The sequence below is a fragment of the Diceros bicornis genome, chromosome 38 (genome assembly GCF_020826845.1).
Source record: "Diceros bicornis minor isolate mBicDic1 chromosome 38, mDicBic1.mat.cur, whole genome shotgun sequence".
NCBI lineage: Eukaryota > Metazoa > Chordata > Mammalia > Perissodactyla > Rhinocerotidae > Diceros > Diceros bicornis.
Window position 1 is genome coordinate 10659446 of NC_080777.1, and position 20519 is coordinate 10679964.

Genomic DNA, 20519 nt, shown 5'->3' on the forward strand with positions numbered 1-20519 from the left:
AGACCCAAAAAATTCTTGGCAGGCTGCTCACTCAGGGCAAGACATTCAAATGATTTATGTATGGAGATAAAGGGTGGAGACCTGTGTGCATTTGCCAAGAGCTTCTCTGATCACTTCAGATTTCCTAAATTTCCATTCCAAAGGTTAAAGTCTAGGTGACTCCATCATTAGAAAGAAAAAAATTAAATTACCTTTAATTTACCCACATTACACACAATGAAGTATGGTGGTAATAACCTAAAACATCAAGATCAGAAAATCATTTAAATTTTGTTAATTGATTCAAAAGATTTTTTGCTCCATGATTTGTTTTATTGGGGATATTTTTGGCTTGGCAAGAATTTAGGGTTTAAATATTGCTATAAGGGGACGTTAGCTACCTTACCAAACAAATCATTGGATCTTGGAAGCTCCCAGATAGAGCTGGGTGATACTTTTTCTCCACGTATTGTTTAGCATCCATAAATTTACAAAAAACAGACCATGCCTCTTGGGAGGAAAAGGACCAGGACTACAACTCCTTCTCCAAGATTTGATGATATAAAAATGAGGTGGGACAGACTGGGATGATACTGACCAAGAATAGGTGGCATGAGAGGACAATGAAGGCCCAAGAGGAAACTCACCATAAAACAGGGGGAGCCTGGACTGGTGGACAAGTACTGTCCATTGTGTAGATTGTTGGTGGGGAGTGTTGGTTCTGGTTATAGTGTATGGCTAATGGTAGACTCCCTTCCTACTGAGTCAACTTGACGTTATGACTGTGCTTTGGGGAAAACGGCTATGGGTGTGTGAGTAAAAGAGCTATGTCACTAGAGAGTTGTACTTTCTAGAAGCCTAAATTTTTGGTGGGGGGAGGTTGTTCATAGCTAATATTACAGAGAAATGTTTTCCCTGGTACATGGAGACCCACCTGAGTGAATCAACAGGTAAAAAATATGGGAATTGACAGTGGTGACAAATGAAGCAGCCACACTAAATTTGCAGGAGGCGGTTGCCTGGTTAGGTGGCAGCATAACACAGTAAGGTAAGAGGCAGAACTGATACAGCTCAGGGAGTTCAGTCTAGCCTTAGGGAGTAAGGCAAAATTCCTGGCCTCTGGGAGCATGAGGATTCTTGGATGAGTAACTTAGAAGGTCTTATGAATATTGAGGAATAGAAAATACATTAGTTATCCATTGCCGTGTAACAAATCACCCAAAATTTAGCAGCTAAAACAATAAACATTTATTGTCACAGTTTCTATGAGTCAGGAATCCAAGAGGGGCTTAGCTGGGAGGTTCCGGCTCACAGTCTCTGTGAGGTTGTAGGCAGGCTGTTGGCTGAAGCTGCAGTGATCTGCAGGCTACAGGAAGATCATCTTCTAAGCACATTCTGTTGATGTCCAAGTCCCCATCTGCACAGAGGCTCCAATTAATGCTGGAGCCAGATATCCCAGGAATTCTGAAGCCTTGATTGGTGGGAGCAGGCTGTCCTGGAATGAGAGAAGACAGGGAGCCCTAGTTCCTGGAGAGGCCTGGGTCCCCATCAGCCGCACAACCGGGTGGGGACTGACTATTGGCCACCTTTGCAGCCACAGCATCAGATCACATTGCATAGGTGGGGGTGGGGGTCCCCTCCAACCAGGAGAATATCCAGGTTGTTGGGCCGGTCATGGCATTGATACCAAGCAATGACCTTGTTCTGCTCACCACAATCTGAGCCAATTAATCACAACGAGTTAGAGATCAAGAAACGAAGTTTAATTAGATTAGCCAGCAAATCGGAAGACAGGTGACTAATGTCTCAAAGAGCCATCTTCAAGGATTACAGAATCTTGAGGCAGTTATACAGGGAAAATGGGCAGTAAGGAGGGGAGCCCAGAGATGTTGGTCTCCAGGCATGACAGGCTTCAGGCATCATATTGTTCCATTCTTCTGTCAGCTGTGATGGATACCTTGTAGGTGTGTTTCCTGCCTGTGGTCAGCCTGTTCCTGGAGAGAAACTCACAGAACAAAGTTTTTAATTTATCAGGTTATTGGGGAGTACATATGTAAGTGGAGGCCATAAATCAGGAGAGCACGTGAATTTTTTGGAATACATGCAGAACAGCGAGTAGTCACACAAAGGAGGGGCTGGGGCCATTTAGTGTAACAAGATGGCCTCACTTATGGTTACTTACAGCATCAGATGACTAGAGGGTTGTGGCTACCTGAGGCTTGCTGAAAGGTTGACTGAGCATGCCCCTGCCCTGTGATTCAGGGTAGCCAGGGATCTGGAACTGTTCAAGGGTCCTGACAGGCAAGATGACTAGTGCCAGCTCTTGGGAGACCCAAGGCTTCTGGAATATTCCAAGCCCTAACCTAATCAATGGTGCCTATTCCCCCTGAAGACAGATCTGCAGGGAAGTCCAAAGTCATCCAGGGCGGGGCGTGGGAGGGCTGCCCAGAATTTTCTCCAATAAGAGACACCTGGGAGCTTTGATTGCTGGAGGAGCCCAGGTCCCCATCAGCAGTGTGACCAAACAGGGGAATGGCTTTTGCCACCTTTGCAGTCACAGTATCAGATCATGTTGCAGAGGGGTGGGGGGGTGGGGGCCTCTACCCAGGAGAATATCTAGTTGGTTAGGCCAGTCCATAGCATCAAAGATCTTGAGAGCCATGGCTTCCCAAGGCCTGCTGAAGTGCTCCTGTCATGTGGTTCTGGGTAGCTAAGGATCTGGAATAGTTCAAGCGTGGTGAGATTCCAGATCACGGGGACAGGCCCATGGGGACCAAGGCAGCTGCCCAATTCCAAGCCCTAATCTACTCAGTGTGGCCTCTTCCCCTTTAAGGCAGAGCTGGGTGGAACTCAAAAACATTTCCAGGGTGGGGCGGGGCTGGGCGAGGTTTCCTCCAAAGAGACACGTGGGATTCCTGGCTGCTGCTGGAGCCAAGGCTGCCTGGGGCCTGGTTCGGGAGAAGGAATTGCTCCTGCCAGTGCCATGCAGCTCTCTAGAGCTACAGGAAATGTGGCTCAGTCCGGCACCAGGTAGTGGGCGAAGACCCTTCTCAGAGGATTGGTGACACTATGGTGGCTTTTGGGGGAAACTAGGCCTGTCAGCAGTCCTTTGTCCCTCACTGGCTGTTGCTTGGGGATCTCAAGATCTCCTCTTTGCCAAATGGACCTCCCCATAGGCTGCATGAGTAACCTTACAATATGTCAGCCGTCTCCCCCAGAACGAGTGATCCATCATTGAAAGAGAGAGATTAAAACAGAAGCCATAGTGTCTCATAACAATCTCAGAAGTGTCATACCATCACTCTGACATAGTCTCTTGGTCATATAGACCATCCTGGTTCAGTGTGCCAAGGGGTACATGGAGTGTGAATACCAGGAGGTGGAGATTACTGGGGGCCGCCTGAGAGGATGGCCACACAAAGACTGGACTTCCTGATAATTTAGCTCTGCAGATCTTAAGGCCGACAGGAGTGTAGAGAGTTTTGTCTGTTTGGTTGATAGCACCTAAGACAGTAACTGGCACATAGGAGATGCCCAATTAATATTAAAGGAATGAATTAATTTTAATATTAAAGGAAATGTGACCTTATCTTGCAGCACAGGCTGGTAAGATCTGGGCATTGGTTTCTACTTGTTTTCCTTATGATATTTAGCTCAAAATTTGATTGATTTGCATACGGTCACTGACCATAAGAGAAGGCAACCTCCCTTCTTTTAGTGGAAAGAAAATTAGATTGAGAGTGTAACATTTGCTAGATAAAATTCACTCCTATGAATACCACACTTTGGTTTGCCCAGTTCTCTAGAATCAGCAATAAGTGGATATCTTCTAGGGTACCATTGAATTTTTGAGAAAAGTGGAAAAGTCAAAAAGAGTCCATCACAGAGTGTATTATGAAGCAAAATAACAAATAAACCAGGGATAGAGTTTTAGTGTGACCTGACGCCTGAGATGCAAGTAACCAATGTTTAACTGGTGGACTTGGCCACCCCTTCTGCCACATCCTAGAACCCTTGGATTTACTTCATCTTGAAATTGGGCTAACAGGGCCTGTCAGGTGAAGAACTAAGACTGACTCCTTAGTGGGGATAAACCATTCAGACTCCATGATACCAGGATTCTCATCAATATTAATTATTATAATTGATACTATGATTTGAGTACCTAATCAGAGCCATGTGCTTTTTCTCAGTTTTCACATCCTATTCTCAGAACAGTCATAGGATGTGTCTACCTAGTCCACTTGAATCTCTTTTTCCTGAGAGCCATGCTCAGCTGGAAATACGTCCTATAACCATGTTCCTCCTACATGACTCCACCTCCCTTGTCACAATTGATGGGATGAGGGTTGGTCACCTGAGCAAAAAGAGCTAATCACGTTTTATTTCTCATATGTATGGAATTGGAGCAGTTGTTTGAAGAGATGAGTTCTAAAGAGCTATGGATTTGACACCAAAAGCAAAGGCAACAAAAAGCAAAAATAAACAAGTGGAACAACATCAAACTAAAAAGCTTCTGCACAGCAAAGGAAACCATCAACAAAATGAAAAGGCAGCCTACTGAATAGGAGAAAATATTTGTAATTTATCTATCTGATAAGAGGTTAATATCCAAAATATATAAAGAACTCGTACAACTCACTAGCAAGAAAAGGAACAATCCAATTGAAAAATGGGCAGAGGATCTAAACAGACATTTTTCCAAAGAAGACATACAAATGGACAATGAGTACATGAAAAGGTGCTTCACATCACTAATCATCAGGGAAATGCAAGTCAAAAGGAGATATCTCCTCACACCTGTTAGAATGGCTGTTATCAAAAAGACAAGTAATAACAAGTGTTGGCCGCAATGTGGAGAAAAGGGTCCCACTGTGGTGGGAATGTAAATTGGTGCAGCCACTATGGAAAACAGTATGGAGGTTCCTCAAAAAATTTAAAATACAACTACCATACGATCTAGCAATTCTACTTCCGGGTATTTATCCAAAGAAAGCAAAACACTAACTTGCAAAGATATATGCATCCCCATGATCATTGCAGCATTATTTGCTATAGCCAAGACAAAGAAGCAGCCTAAGTGTCCATCGATGGATGAATGAATTAAAAAATGTGGTGTATATATATATATAATGAAATATTATTCAGCCATGAAAAAGAAGGAAATCTTGCCATTTACAACAACATGGATGAATCTTGAAGGCAGTATACTAAGTGATATAGGTTACATGGAGAAAGACAAATACTGGATGATCTCACTTATATGTGGAATCTAAAACAAACAAACAAAAACAAAAAAAACCCAAACTCACAGATAGAGTGAATAGATTGGAGGTTGCCAGAGGCGGGAGGTGGTGGGTGGGCAAAACGAATGAAAGTGGTCGAAAGGTACAAGTTTTCAGTTATAAAATAAATAAGTCCTGGGGATGTAACGTGCAGTATGGCGACTATAGTTAATAATATTGTATTGTATATTTGAAAGTTGCTAAGAGAGAAGATCTTAAGAGTTCTCATCACAGGAAAAAAACATTTGTAACTATGTGTGGTAACAACGTTAACTAGACTTATTGTGATAATTTCACAGTATATCCAAATATTGAATCATTATGTTGTACACCTGAAACTAATATAATGTTATATGTCAATTATACCTCAATAAAAGTAAATACATAAACAAAGATTAAAAAACAAAAGAGATATGGATTGATCTTCTTCCTCATGTGTAAGAAAGATGAGAAATGGAGAGAGAGTACTGCTTAGGTATCAGCTTGTCAGATTTGTTCTAAACCTACTGAAACAGCTTTGCCCTTGGGGCCCACGAGATACCTCAGTATCCTTCCAAAAATATCCTTTTTTTTGTTGCATAAGCTAGTTCACATTGGATTTTCTTCCTGTATGAAACCTGTTTTACACATGGGAACACTGAGAAGTTGAGTAACTTGCACAGGGCCCCTGGGTTAGAAAGAGGCAGCAGAGCTGAGACTGAACCCATGTCATATTGACGCTAGAGCCTGTCGTTGATCCCTTATGCCACTAGAAACAAGGGTTTCCCTTTCTCAGCTGTCTTAGGAGGCTCGCACTTCTTAAAGTGAATTGTGGCCATGTGACCTGCTTTGGTGGAAGAAACAGAAGCAGAGGTGACATGATTCATTCTTAGCAGAGACATTGATTGCCAGTGCTTCACTCCCCACTCCCCTTCTGCTTTAGCATCCCTGAGAGCATCATAGTACGGAGGAACCATAAGATAAAGAAGCATGCACATGAGCCAGCACGTGGAGAGCACTTTGGGAAGCCACCTGAGCTGACAGTGGACTTCTCATGACAAAGAAAGACTCTGTTGTTGTTTTAAGCCACTGAGATTTTGGAGTTGTGTGTTTATGCCACATAACCCATCCTACCCTCATATATTCAGTTAACTGTACCTTATTCTCCAGGCCTATGTCTGTCCTCAATTTCATATCAAATCAATTCCAATTTCCCCTTCTCTTAGAGCTATTATTTCGGTTATATATGACTGCATCACCAACCACTACAAAACTTAAAACAACGATGATTTATTGTGTCTCATGATTCTGCGGGGTGACTGGGCTCGGCTGCGTGGTTCGTCTGCTCCTTGTAAGGTAGCAGGAGGTCACTTATGTGGCTGCATTTGGTGAGGAATTTGGCTGGAGCTGAATTGTGTAAGATGATCTTTCATCCTTGGTACCTCTCTCTATGTGGCCTCTCATCATTCAGAAGTCTAGCCCGAGCTTCTTTACAACATGGAGCTTTCTAAGAGGACAAGCCCCCATGTGCAAATGCTTATCAAGCTTCCACTTGCATCACACTTGCTGCTCTCTCATTGGGCAAAGCAAGTCACATGGGCAAGCGCAGGGTCAATGGAGGTGGGACTGTACAAGGATGTGAATTCCAAATGGCACGGTGCTTTGGAGCCCTTCAATAGAAAAGTCTATAACAGCCATTAATTAAGTATTAACAACTAATATTCACAGTGTTAAAAGTGTTTTCACATTTATTATCTCATTTTGTTTAACAATAACTCTCAAGGAACAAATAAATGCCACCCGCATCTTATAAAGAAAGAGACTGGGGCTCAGAAATCTAGACACTTAAAATCACACAACTAGTAAATGGTAGAATTGAGATTTGAACTCAGATCTTATTACTGCAAGTCTTGTGTATTTCTGTTTTATCACAGCCCCCTTTGGCCAGCACAACCTCTGTTATCCAGCTATGATTTCCATGGTTGATCTTTCCAGGTTTTGAAAATTTGTTGACAAATAAACAAGAAAATCATCCATTTTTTTCCAAATACTTTTTCTAGAGCTTAGATTATTTATTTTTTAATCATTTGGGGGAAAATGCACCCAATTCTCAAAGACTTGGATGTCTTGTAACAGAGTTATTAACGATGTTTGCTTATTGCAAAGCAAGCCCCAACCAAGATGACTATAGGGAAGGATACACTTTATGTTAAGCCTTGAAAGGGGATTTATTTAGATTTCATGATGCCCAAAGTTTCTTCCGAGGAACAGAGCTTCTTTTCTGCACCCTAACTCCATGATAAGGAATTTCAGCCTGAAACTCCCATGCCCAAGTTCCTTAAGGCATTTATACTACTGTGCAAATGTCAATACTAACTACTTACGAGTAACAAGGCTTGCATCACTGGGGTGGAACTGGGTTGCAGGGCTTATAAATAAACATTCAGATTGAGAAAGAATCCACAATTATTCTCATTATTGCTTGCAATTCCTGGCTGCTGGAGAGTAAATCCCAAAGAGATTAAGATCACATCTGGCTCAGATGCTCTACCTGTGGTGCTGTTGCCATGGTAATCAATGGCCGAGGAACAGAGATCCAGGGGAGGTACAGGCCTATTGCCTGTTACTAGCTGGAATCTGCCGCCAGACCCTCCCTGGAGGAGGCGCTCCACTGAGAAACGCACTCTGCAATTTCCTCTCGTCTGGTTCCGTACTCTCGGCCTCCAGCCTCCAGGTGACGTTTTTCATTAGGAACCTTGGCTGGCTGGGCTTTTGATCCATTCCTTTCATTTTCCTTGTCAAATTCCTGGTATGGAGAGAAATAAGGAAAAGTTTAACTGTAAACCAAATACCTCTGAACTCCCCCTCTCGTAGAGACACCTTGTAAGAAGCTTCTCCTTTAAGCAATCCCAGGCTTCACACTCGACTACCTTCTCCAACTCGTCTCCTGACGTTCTAACTTCTCATGAGAGAGGCGAATATGAAGACATGTCACGGGGTGAGGGGCATTAGAGAAACAAGTCAGTCTGACCATGGGAGCTCAGTGAACTTGTAGCACATGGTCACCAGGTGGGAAAACACTCTTCTATACGGGCCTGAAATGAGAGCAACCCACCGTCCCATCTCAGGGCTCTCAGTGTCCCCATCAGGATGTCACATACCTTATTTTGTGTTCTATAATACTCATTTAACATATACTGATATTTGGGTTGAGTAAGACCAAAGAAGATAGCCAATCTTCCACCAAGGAACTCGCATGCTAAAAGAAAGAAGAAGAACTTTGGTAAGTTGAGTTAATAACTGATGCTTAGAGTCAGTTGAGGTGCCAAGAATTTAAACTTGCCTACAAGTGATCTGTTACTACACTCAACTTCAAGGCTGACAGAAGATTTCAACTGATCTGGACTCCCCCAAAATTCGAGGACTCGAAGGGAATTTGTTAAATCTATCTTCACGTGGGATTCCATCTAAACTATCCTTTCCAGATGAATACATCAGGAGAGACTTTCAAAATACTTAGTAACAGGTACAGCATTGGTCCTGAGCAATCAGACTAGATGCTGCCCATCCCCACGCATATCAGCTGATCATCAGTTGTGAGTATATTTCAAATTATACCGAAAATTCAATCCAGTGTTACTAAGACCCATGTCAGAAATTCTTCCATGCATCAAGACAAACTCCTTCTTAGCAGCAGTTTAAGGCCGTCCTTGTCTGTCTTCAGTCACAGTAGTAAGGTGGCCTCCAGGCTCAGCGCTGTGATTGTTGAGTCAGGGGTAAAGGTTTAGCGTGAATAATGAGTGGTTTCCTGAAGGTGTCTCTTAGAAATCTTTCCCTTCAAAATTATAGGACTTCTGACCTCCCCATTATAGGACTTTCTGATTTCCGTGACTCATATTGTTCATATAGGCCATCAGAATGATGCTATTTTTTTACATGTTTTATCTTTTCAAAAATACTCAAGGTCTTTAATCTGTTTGTTTGCCATGGTGCCTAGTACACACGTATAAGGGAAGTTTCTAAAATATCAGAATAAACTGTAGGAAGTTTTCCTGTTTATGACCTACTAGAATTTTAAATTGAAAAAATTAATTACCAGTGTCCTCTGGGGTCCAGCTGTATCCAAAGTCTCTGTGTAGAGACCAGAGTGCTGACTGCACGCATGTTTATGCTTCCACCACAATGTGGAAGCCCCAAGCAGAAGCACTTTAACGCTCCAGTTCTGTTGGGAACACTGAAGGCAGCTTGATTCTCCATGTGTCCTGTCCCTGCCATCTGAAGTCAAGGCCCAGCGTGGAGGTCACTGTGGTCCCTGTTCTCTTTCACGATCTCATATTGCTGTCTCGAGAGTTTTGTTCTTTCACTTGACCTAATCTCCAAAGGCTCTCTCCCTCCCTCCAAAACATTTCACCTTTTCAAACAATCTTGTCCTAACTAAAGCATAGAACTCTCTGGAAGACAGCATTTCTTCTGCCAATGTATTAGGGTTGAGGTAAGATTGGTATTTCACCTGGGTTCCCAAAGTAACGTCCAAATCACTAACCCTCCATCCTGATGTAAAAGCGCTTATTCCTTTAAAGCTCAGACCATTTGACTAAATCACTCCATCATTACTTTTTACTGAAATTTAAAGACCCCCCCCCCCAGTCACTTTCACGGTCCTCACGCTGGCCTTCACCAGACATACTCTCATATTACTCTTAAGGTATCTCCTCCATATGTCAGCATTCTCGAGTCTCCCCATCTATAGTCCCTGTGCTCCATCCATCTTGGCAATCGTGACGACAAACTATAATTATAGGATGTTTACTGGCCTATATTATCCATTGAATATTGAGTCCCTTGAAAGCAGGGATTGTCATTTGTCTTTGTGTTCCAGAGTCCAGCACAGTGCCAAGCACATATTGGCACTCAATAAATGCTTATTTAATGAATGAATGAAGGGCAATTCCTATAAGCTATATTTTATATTTTCTCAGATTTTTAAAGTTGTTTTCCTCCCTGTTGTATACGCAAGCATATGCAAGTTAGAAGGAAATGAGTGATTAGATGTTGCCAATTGTGTTTTAAAGAAAATTGATGAAAGTCAAACAAAATAAGATTTAGTTTTTCATCTGTTATGGTCAGTTAAGCCATCATGATGCCCCTGGGATGGGTCAATAAAGCTCTTTATTTATAATAATAAATTTTTATAATAGAGTGACTACGACGAGGGAACTTGGAATTGTGGCATATAACAATAGTTAAAAAAAATTTGGAAGTTTATTCAGGTGAAGAGTCAATTCAGGGAGGCCTGGCTATTGTCTTCATATATTTGAAATTCTGTTCTGTGAGAGAAGAATCAGGACTGGTTTTGTATGGCCTTAAGAAAGACAACTAGGATCAATGGGAATAGCTTTAAAAGAAGACAAAGTATAAGATAGAATTTACTAACAAGAGTTGAAAAAAGATGGAAGGGTCTGCCTGAAGATGTGAGATTCTATGCCATTGGGAATGTTCAAGAATAGATCTAGAAGTGACCAGATTATCACTTCTTCAGAATGCCATGGGGTGGATTAAACTATTGGAAGTCCCATCTAACTCTGAGAGTCCATAAGTCATATTTAGGACAGAAGAAAGTAACCTTAGCAGTACTTACTAGAAAATGAGGTGCTTGCTATTCGCCCTGCCCAAAACCATAGGTAAGGCCCCCATGAAAGTTTAGACTGAAAAAAACAAGAGAGAAATCAAGTTAGAGTAATTAATAATAGGAATGGTGATTGCAGAGTCTTTCATGTAGAGATCTCAAAACGCTTTATAATATGTGCCATTTTTTGTCTCATAGAAGAGAAAACTAAGATTATCAAAATTATGAGTTGACTATAGATGGACCTAGAAAGCAAACCAAGGAGAACAAAGAGTTAGCTTAAAACTATATTTTCTACAAATCCTGTCTGGCTTAATCTGGCATTCACTCAGCCCCCGTGTTCACTAATATTGATATTCCAAGCTTACAGGGTCAAGTGTTGAATTCACTTTCTGTTCCTCTTTTTCTTCCTCTTCCTCCTCTGTGCTATATTCTTCCATGACGTCTCCATCTACAAAATGGATAATTCTTTTGGGAGTAGTTCTTTTGGAAGATCCATTCTTCTCTAGTTCTAACTGCTGGAAAGCGTCTTTTTCCATAAGGAAACAAAGCAACTAGTAAATTCAAAACAAGACGCCTTAGGGCAAGTTGACCAGGGCAGTGTTTATATAGCTGAGAGGTGTCTAGTTATTTTCAATTGGATGGTAAAAGTAGAGAGTTCAGAGGTAATCACAGCTGTGATCTCATCAATTCTTCAAATCCAAGAGAGGACTGTTCAGCTCTGTACCAAAATGGAAAAGATTCAATTAGTAGTGAAAATGTGAACTTTGGGTCTTCAAACAAAAATTTCAACAGGATTCCTTTACCCCTTATTAATTGCAAAAGTCACAACTGTTAGTAGGAAGAGGCCACAGCCCTGTGGAAGTTCTTCAATAATTTCAATCAATATTGAGAGGCAGTAGAAGTAGTGGTTAAGAGTACAGGCTTTGCACAGATGGGAGAAAATATTTGCCGTGTATATATCCGATAAAGGACGTTTTTCAGAATATGTAAAGAACTATTGCAATTCAATAGGTAAAATACAAACAACTCAGTTAAAATATGAGCAAAACATTTGAATAGCTGCTTTACCAAAGAGGATTTACAGATGCCAAATAAACTTAGGAGAAGATGCTCAATGTTATTAGTCATTAGGGAAATGCAAGTTGAAAACATACTGAGATATCATAACACACTCACTAAAAGGCTAAAATTAAAAGACTAACAATACCACGGGTTGAAGAGTAAGTGAAGCAACTAGAATGCTCATTCATTGCTAGTGGAAACGCAAAGTGATACAGCCACATTGGAAAACAGTTTGGCAGTTTCTTAAAAGTCAAACATATACTTACTATATAATCTTGTAATTCCATGCCTACATATTTACCCAAGAGAAATGAAAACACATATCCATCTAAAGATTTGTATGTGAATGTTCATAGCAGTTTTATTTGCAAGAGCCCAGAACTGGAAACAATCCAAGTGTCCATCAACTGGTGAATGGATAAACAAAATGTGGTATATCTATTCAATGGAGTGCTACTCAGTGATTAAAAGTAAGGGACAACTAATATTTGCAATGCTACGAGGGAATCTCAAAAGCATTATGCTAAGTGAAAGAAACAAGACAGTGTATATTATATGATTCTATTTATGTGATATTTTAGAAAAGGCAAAATTATAGTAGTAGAAAACAGATTAGTGTTTGCTAGGGGTGAGAGGATCAGCAAAAGAGGTTAACTACAAATGGATAAAAGGGAAATTTTGGGGGTGATGGAAACGTTCTAATAGATACTATGATTGTAGTGGTGGTTACTCAACTGTAACATATTTGTCAAAATGAATTGAATCTAGACTGAATATTAGTTAATTTTATTGTATTCAAATGAAATCTTAAAAAAGCTGACAAGCTTGGAGTCAGACTGCCTAAGTTCAAAATCCTCTTACTTAATATCCCTGTGCTTGGTTTCCTCATCTATAAAACAAGAATAATATAGTTTGAATATGTATGTGAATATAGTACCAACCTTACAAAATTGAGGATTAGATGACTAAAGACACATAAAAGAGTTAGAACAATTCTTAGCAAATAGTAAGTGTTTAATAAAAGCTAGCTATTATTAAGTACCTAGCACTACCTAATGGTATCAGGCACTATTCTAATGTGGTAAGCACACTATTGTCTTAGCTAATATTTAATATATTTTAAGATTATATCAGCAGACTGAGCTGACGTGGAAGAATTCTCCTTCCTGTTCCAAACACACAGAAATGCTGGCTAAAACTAAACAAACAAAACATTAAATCAGGCTGTACTAAGGAAGTAAGAGAGAAAGAGACAGAGAGAGAGGGGAAGGGAGGAAAGGAGAAGGGGAGGAAGGTATGAAAGTAGGAAGGAAGGAAGGAGAGAGGGAAGGAGGGAAGAAAGAGCGAAAGAGAGAGAGAGAAAAGAAAGAAAGAGAGGAGGGAAGGAAGGAAGAAAGGAAGGAAGGGAGGGAGGGAGGGAGGAAGAAAGGAAGGGAGGAAGGAAGGAAGGAAAAAAAAGAAGGAAGCCAGCCTAAGTGTCAGAAAAAGAGAAAACTCAGAATCATAAGTCTGAGCTGAAGCTGAGATGGTTCCTGGGGATTCGGAAACAGATATAGGCCTTGGGGCCAGAGTTTTAAGACTGGTGCAGAGAGAAGAGAATCCAAACCACAGATCACCATGAGTGTGGGGGGCTGAAATGAAGCTACCCGCATAAAACTAAAATAATAAAAGGACTATCTTATCTATAAAACATGGACTAGAAAAACCACCTACTGGCTTGCAAAAGTGGCAAAATAATTTCTCATCTCCTGGCAACGTGAGTAGAAACAGTCACCTGAAAAAATTGGAACCCCTGGCCAGTACCACGTGCTGGCATGTGGCCCATATTCATAGTCTCCACATGGTGTGGGGACCTGAAGTGAAGCTGAGGGTGTGCTCATTGCAAAAACTGAAAAAGCACATGAAGAAACCAACCATCATGAGGAGGGTTCAACAGATGAAAAAATTGGCAGAGTCTTCACCCAAGAATTAGGAATAATAGAACAACATGAAACTTTAAAATGAATATGTTTCGTAGATTCAAAGAGATAAAGGAAGCAAAACATTATAATATCCAAAAGGAATAGGTTGATTTGAAAAAGAGCTAAACAGAAATTCTAGCAATGAAATATATAGTCAACATGGGATAGGTTGGATACAGATTAAACACAGTGAAGAAATCTGAGGAAATCTCTCATAACACACATCAAGAGATATATATTCCATTAACATGAAAGAAAAGTTATGAGATATAAAGAATAGATGAGAAAGTTCAATAAATGTTTACTAGGAGTTCCAGAAGAAGTGAATAAAAAGAACAAGGGAGGTAATGTTTGAAGAGGTAAGGCTATGAATTTTCTATATTTGAAGAAAGACACAAATCTTTAAATATGAGAAATGTAAAGAATACTAAGAGGGATAAATAAAAATAAAATCAAACCTAGATCATGGATATTATAAAAAATCTTAAAGTTGACAATAGATAAGGCAGATTACTCTGAAAGGAATAACAATTAGACCAGTTGCTGACCTCAGATCAGCAACAATTGGGAGCAGAAGACAATTGATTATTGCCAAAAAGAATTCAATACCTAGCTAAACAGTTACAGGGAGAGAGTAAAATAACGACATTTTCAGATCTACAAAAACTGAGAGTTAACCATTCTTACATCTTCACTGAAAGATGAATAATAAAAAATTGTATGTCAACAAGAAGGAAATCGAACCCAGAGGTAAGAATAAGATGCAAGAAACAAAGGTAAATAGATTAGTCAACAGAGTGACAAATCTTAAGTATTGACTCTTAAAACACTATTTCAGTAGAGTGCAGTGTAAAAACAAAGCAGTATTAAGTATTAGACAACAATAACAAAAATATGAGGAGTTGACCTCTTTAAGTATTGTTTTGGAATACGTTGTTAAGTATGCATGTTAACAATTTAAAGGTAACTAAAAAAATAATGGAATTAGAATGTATAGCTTCAAAACCAGTAGAAGAAAAAAAAGAGAAGAAACGATCAATTCAACAGTAGGCAGGAAAGAGGGTAGAAAGAGAGCAAAGAAAAAGCAGGATTAATGGAAACACTAAATAAAATACTAGAAATAATTCCAAATAAATCAGTAATCATAATAAATGTAAATAAATTATCAGCAATCTATCAAAATGAAGACTAGCAGATTGAATTTTAAAAAGATTTTATGGGCAATACAAACATGATTAAACACATATATGCATATATATTCTTATATACATATGCCTATGTATATATGAATATTCACATATATGTATAAATATACATATGAATATTCATATGTATATATGACTAAATCACCAAATTTTATTGGTACAATGCTGAGTTTATGCCCTTGTCAAAGGCCAGAGTTGCCAGAGGCCTCAAGGGTTAAATTTGTCACCCGCAGCAAGGGGAGTTGATACCTGCCCAGCTCAGGGTCCTCTGAGGAGACTTGAAGGATAGACACGCTTTTCCGTGACTTAGTCTCAGTGTTTCACAAAAGAGCTTCGGTAAGAAATAATAAGAAAAGTTGTTACCATTTAGTTTCTGATGCCAAAGAGCACCAAAAAATAACCATTTTAATCTAGTGTTTAAGACCAACAATATGCTAAGCCTAACACTATCGCAAAAGTAAATATTGTCAGTGCCATGAGAAATAAAACACATTCTATGTAACTATTAAAAGAAAATTACAACTTTTTCAAAAAGCAACTCACCTCTATTATTCCTCTGCTTTTTCTTTCATCGCTTTATGTTTGGTTTTGAAAGTAGTACAAAATTTGGTGCCAGGGGTTGTTCGGTAGATGATAAATTAATAAAACCAGGCTGAGGCCATACGGAGCCCTCGGATACGCTGATGTGGAAGTGTTCTCTTGCGTGTATCTTGCAGGGTGGAACGTGTTTGAGTTGTGGGAAGGTCAGTTATGTTTACATATTCGTCATTGAGTAACCCAGTGGCCCTCAAACTTGTCTTCATGGTAGAATCATCCAGGAGTCTTTTAAAAAATTCCAAGGCCACGCCACACCCAAGACCACTGAAATCATAATCTCTGGGCAGTGGGAGGTGGCATGGACATCAGTTATTTTTGAATAAAAAAGTGCCCAGGTCCTCTGCTCATTTCTCTGTATTTGCACTTTTTCAATAAAGTATATGTTTTATTGATGTAAAACACACACACACACACACACACACACACACACACACACACACACACACAAGTACCCAGGTGATCCCAATGTGCAGACAAGTTTGGGGGCCAGTGCCTTAAGGAGAGTGGGAACAGATGTAACTTTTAAATTGAAACAGAGACGTGATTTAGTGATCTGGTGTATTGCAGAAAGCTCAAACATAAAGCTACTGCCAAGACCTCTTACTGATTTTTTTCAAGAGGGTTTTTTGCTTTCTGCTCTCTGCGCCTTCCTCCCCATGTTGCCCCAAGCTAACAATCTTAAACATCAAAAGTTAAAGGCCTAGGGGCCGGCCCCGGCCCCGTGGCTTAGCGGTTAAGTGCGCACGCTCCGCTGCTGGCCGCCAGGGTTCGGATCCCGGGCGCGCACCAACGCACCGCTTCTCCGGCCATGCTGAGGCCGCGTCCCACATACAGCGACTAGAAGGATGTGCAGCTATGACATACAACTAGCTACTGGGGCTTTGGGGAATAAAAGGAGAAGGATTGGCAATAGATGTTAGCTCAGAGCCGGTCTTCCTCAGTAAAAAGAGGAGCATTAGCATGGATGTTAGCTCAGGGCTGATTTTCCTCACAAAAAAATAAAAAATAAAAAGTTAAAGGCCTAACAATGCCATTATAGTCAATGTACTCAACTCAAGACCACCTCCCGACTCATACATTTCCAAACCAAATGAAACATACACACATACTCCATCCCCCATACACCTGGCTCATCTCTGTTATATTACAGACTAATGATATCTGTTGGCTCTCTGAAGAAAATACCAGGTTCTGTTCTTCGTGATAATACTGTTGTGCATTAAATAGACATATATATCTTTTAATTCAGAGGACTCAAAGGGAGACACAGAGAGAGAGAGAGAGAGAGAGACTTAACTTAGTCGATTTAGTGAAGGCTTTTCTGCCACCTAATGGACGCTTGAGGATGTGCTATGCCAAATTCATCTTTGTAATCACAGTGCCTGCCACATAGAGGGGGCTCAATCCTGACGAGTGTGGAATAGACTTATTTTTATTTACAAAAACCTTGGGAGCATTGCCAACTTCACACCAGGTGGTTAGACACGGATGGTCTGTAAGAGATCTTGCAGAGGGCCAAATAGTCCTCTGAAAAAACATGCGGTTTATCTCAGTTTAATTCTTATGAGCACCTCTTCTTTTTGTTTCTTAAAACCCCAGATCTGGTTTATCAAGGATTGTTCCTTAGTATATAATGTAATTAACAGACCATATAATTTCCCTGACCTTTCCATTTTGGAGCATCAGCACTCAGTGATTGGGTCTCTTCTCTTTTTCATCTACTCCCTTCATGATCTCATTTGGCCCCGTGGCTTTAAATACTGCCTACACACACATTGATATGCAACATTTTTATCTCCGGGTCAGACTTACTCCCTGAATCTCAGATTCATAGACCCCGCTGTCTATCTGGTGTCTCTTCTTGGATGTCTAACAGACCTCTCAATCCTGACATGTCTAGATCCTTGCTCATACTTTCAGTGCACCCTTCTCCCTCCTGCATCCCACCCCCCTCCTCTGGCAGCCTTCCCATTTCAATAAATGGTGACTCTATTCTTCCAGCCGCTCGGACCAAAAACATTGGAGTCATTCTTGATTCCTCTCCTTTGATCACACCTCGCATTGAATCTTTTGGGAAATTCCTTTAGATATTCCTGGAATCCTCATAACCACCACTCCACTGCCACCACCCTGGGCTAAGCCATCATCTCTCACCTTGATTATTGCATCCTCCTAATTAGCCCCCTCAGGTCTATACTCAAAAAGCAGCCAGAGTTGTTAAATCCTAAATCAGAGCATGTCACTCTGTCACTGACTAGTGCCGCAAGGAACTCAAGGGTGGGTTTGGAAGCATTCAACTGTTTTTCCAAGTTGTTTTTTTATGTTAAGGAGACACAACCAGCAACCACCCTGAAACTACAAGCCTCCCTACAAGAGCTATGCCCATGACCTTGCCTTATTTTTAATGTGAAGTTCTCTTCAGGAGGAGATTAAGCCTCATTACCATAATCTGCAGTGTACCCGCCTTTCTCTTTTGAATATTCATTCCCTATCCTAAATCAAAGTTCCCGTGTCCCTTTGTTCAGGGACACCATGACTTTGGAAATGATTCCTCATGGCCTCCTATTTGCTGCAAATACACTTTACTTTGTGAGACAACTTCCACTGGTGTAGAGTCTCATTTAACTCACCAGGAGGCGAGCCCACTTGGTTCCGTATCAACTCGTCTGCTTCAAACACTCCAGAGGGTTCCCACCTCCCCCAGAGTAAAAGCCAAATCCTTACAATGGCCTACAAGGCTGTAGATCTGGCCCCCAGTGTTTTTCTGACCTCCTTTTGTACTACTCCATCTCACTCACATCACTCCAACCACGCTGGCCTCTTACGGTTGTTCCCTGACCACACGCTCTCTCCTCCACAGGACCTTTGTCCTGGCTGTTCCCTGGACCAGTATTTCTTCCCTTAGACTTTGCACCCCGGCTCCCTTCAGGTCTTTAATTCAAATGGTCTGCTCTGAGCTCCCCTATCTTTCCAGGCAACTTCCCATTCCCTTCACCACCACTCAGCATCTTCCCTCCTCTTGTTCTATTTTTTCCTCCTTAGCACTTATCATCATTAGACATACTCTCCATTTCTCTTATCTTGTGTGTCTCCCTCTTCCCTTCCCTCCCCTACCCCACACTCTGGTCAGAGTGAGAAGGGTTTTACCCGTGAGCGCCTTGCTGTATCTTGCCCCTACAATACCTGACACATGGCTGGAATTCAGTATTTTTTTAATAAATAAATCATACTTTTAGTTCTTTTTCATCGGTGGCAAAAGGTACTACACAATGGATTGGAAAAAACAAGGAGAGGACAGACTTGTAGTTGTCTTTATTTCCTGATGTTAAAATGACTACCTTTTGTTTAATACTTATTACATTTACACACTAATCATTTCATTCGAAGTCCTTCACTGAAACATAGCATTGTCATCTGTATCAACAAAATAACACACTAGTTCCACATCTTGGCATTTAACTTCAGGAAGGTATAAGAACTAAAATTTCCTAGAGTTCTTCTGGTTTTCATTAATCAAAAAAATGTTTTCAAATGAACCAGGTTAGAATGCAGCCAAGAACTGGCTCCAGGTAATTACACAGGAGCTAATTAACCTGGTTCACCTGGGCCACTGCCAGTGCTCCCCGCTGCCCCCTTTCCCTTTTTTTTTTTTTTTGCAGGAGATCAGCCCTGAGCTAACATCCGTGCTAATCCTCCTTTTTGCTGAGGAAGACTGGCTCTGAGCTAACATCTATTGCCAATCCTCCTCCTTCTTTTTCCTTCCCCAAAGCCCCAGTAGACAGTTGTATGTCATAGTTGCACATCCTTCTTCTAGTTGCTGTATGTGGGACGTGGCCTCAGCATGGCCGGAGAAGCGGTGCGTTGGTGCACGCCCGGATCCGAACCCGGGCCACCGGTAGCAGAGCACGCGCACTTAACCGCTAAGCCACGGGGCCGGCCACCCGCTCTCTCTCTTATCCTGAGGTGCTCTGAAGGTCACCCCTCTGGGGAGAGCAGAGATGGGACACCCAAAGCCCCACTTCGCAGAGCAGTGGTCACTACCAATCTCTCCGTGCCCTTTCCCCTGAGGCAATTGGCCCACTCCAATCTGTGACTCACACTACTGGGTGGGGGTAGGGGGGGCCGGCAGGGTAGAGCGAGGAAAAATATGAATAAACAAACACATGTATAAACAAACCACTGTTCCTCCTTGAGAACTGCTGACAGAACATGACCTAGCAGGATTTTTATATATTTTCAGTATTAAACCCTGCACGTGCCCCCAGTCACCGTAAGAGCGACATTACACACACGCCTGTCCCTTTGGGGTGCTTCCCAACTTTTTCTACACCATGACAGAAGATGTAGGAAATTCTTTGAAATTCTGGTGGTGACCACCCTAGGAGCTCCAGTCACCTTAGGCCCTGCCCAGCTAGCCCCAGAAGGCTGAGATTAGTAGCTTGAGGAAAACTAGTTGAGAGGCTCTGCACTCAAGAATCCGAAGCAAAGACTGAGTGATTTAACATTTTCTCTGGGGAGCATTCTACGAGTGAGGACACGAGCTCACACCTACCTCAAGCACATCACAGGCACCACACACACTGAATTGCATTGTGACAGCTCTAGCCTTTCCGGTAAGTGCGATCAAATGTGGCTTTCTGTTCTATAATTCAGAGTAGGCACCCCCTTCCACATTATTTTAATCCCTTTCGTTTACTGTAACACATATTTTAAAATAAAAATTTAAGTTCTAAGAAAATTATTCAAATATCAAATAAAAAGTCTTTAGACACATACTTATGGTTACCCAAAGTGACATTGCAAGTTTATTTTTATGCACATA

At 41.2% G+C, this 20519-nt stretch overlaps 1 protein-coding gene across 1 annotated transcript; it reads right to left on the reverse strand.

Moving 5' to 3' along the window:
- Positions 1-7869: 7869 nt before the first annotated feature.
- FAM177B (family with sequence similarity 177 member B) lies at positions 7870-11408 on the reverse strand. The gene is made up of 4 exons (XM_058533921.1): positions 11238-11408; positions 10882-10948; positions 8405-8502; positions 7870-8049 (listed from the first exon to the last, which is right to left on the reverse strand). Exons 1-4 carry the CDS (start codon positions 11406-11408, stop codon positions 7870-7872), a joined length of 516 nt encoding a protein of 171 aa, XP_058389904.1.
- Positions 11409-20519: the final 9111 nt, after the last annotated feature.

What these genes read in the sequence shown, in the direction of transcription:
- FAM177B (XM_058533921.1), bottom strand. Translation starts at nt 11,408, where the DNA reads ATGGAAAAAGACGCTTTCCAGCAGTTAGAACTAGAGAAGAATGGATCT. An exon ending in TGAATTCAACACTTGACCCT is followed by an intron (nt 10,949 to 11,237) that starts GTAAGCTTGGAA and finishes TGTTTTTTTCAG; the next exon opens with TCTAAACTTTCATGGGGGCC. An exon ending in ATTATAGAACACAAAATAAG is followed by an intron (nt 8,050 to 8,404) that starts GTATGTGACATC and finishes TCTCCATACCAG; the next exon opens with GAATTTGACAAGGAAAATGA.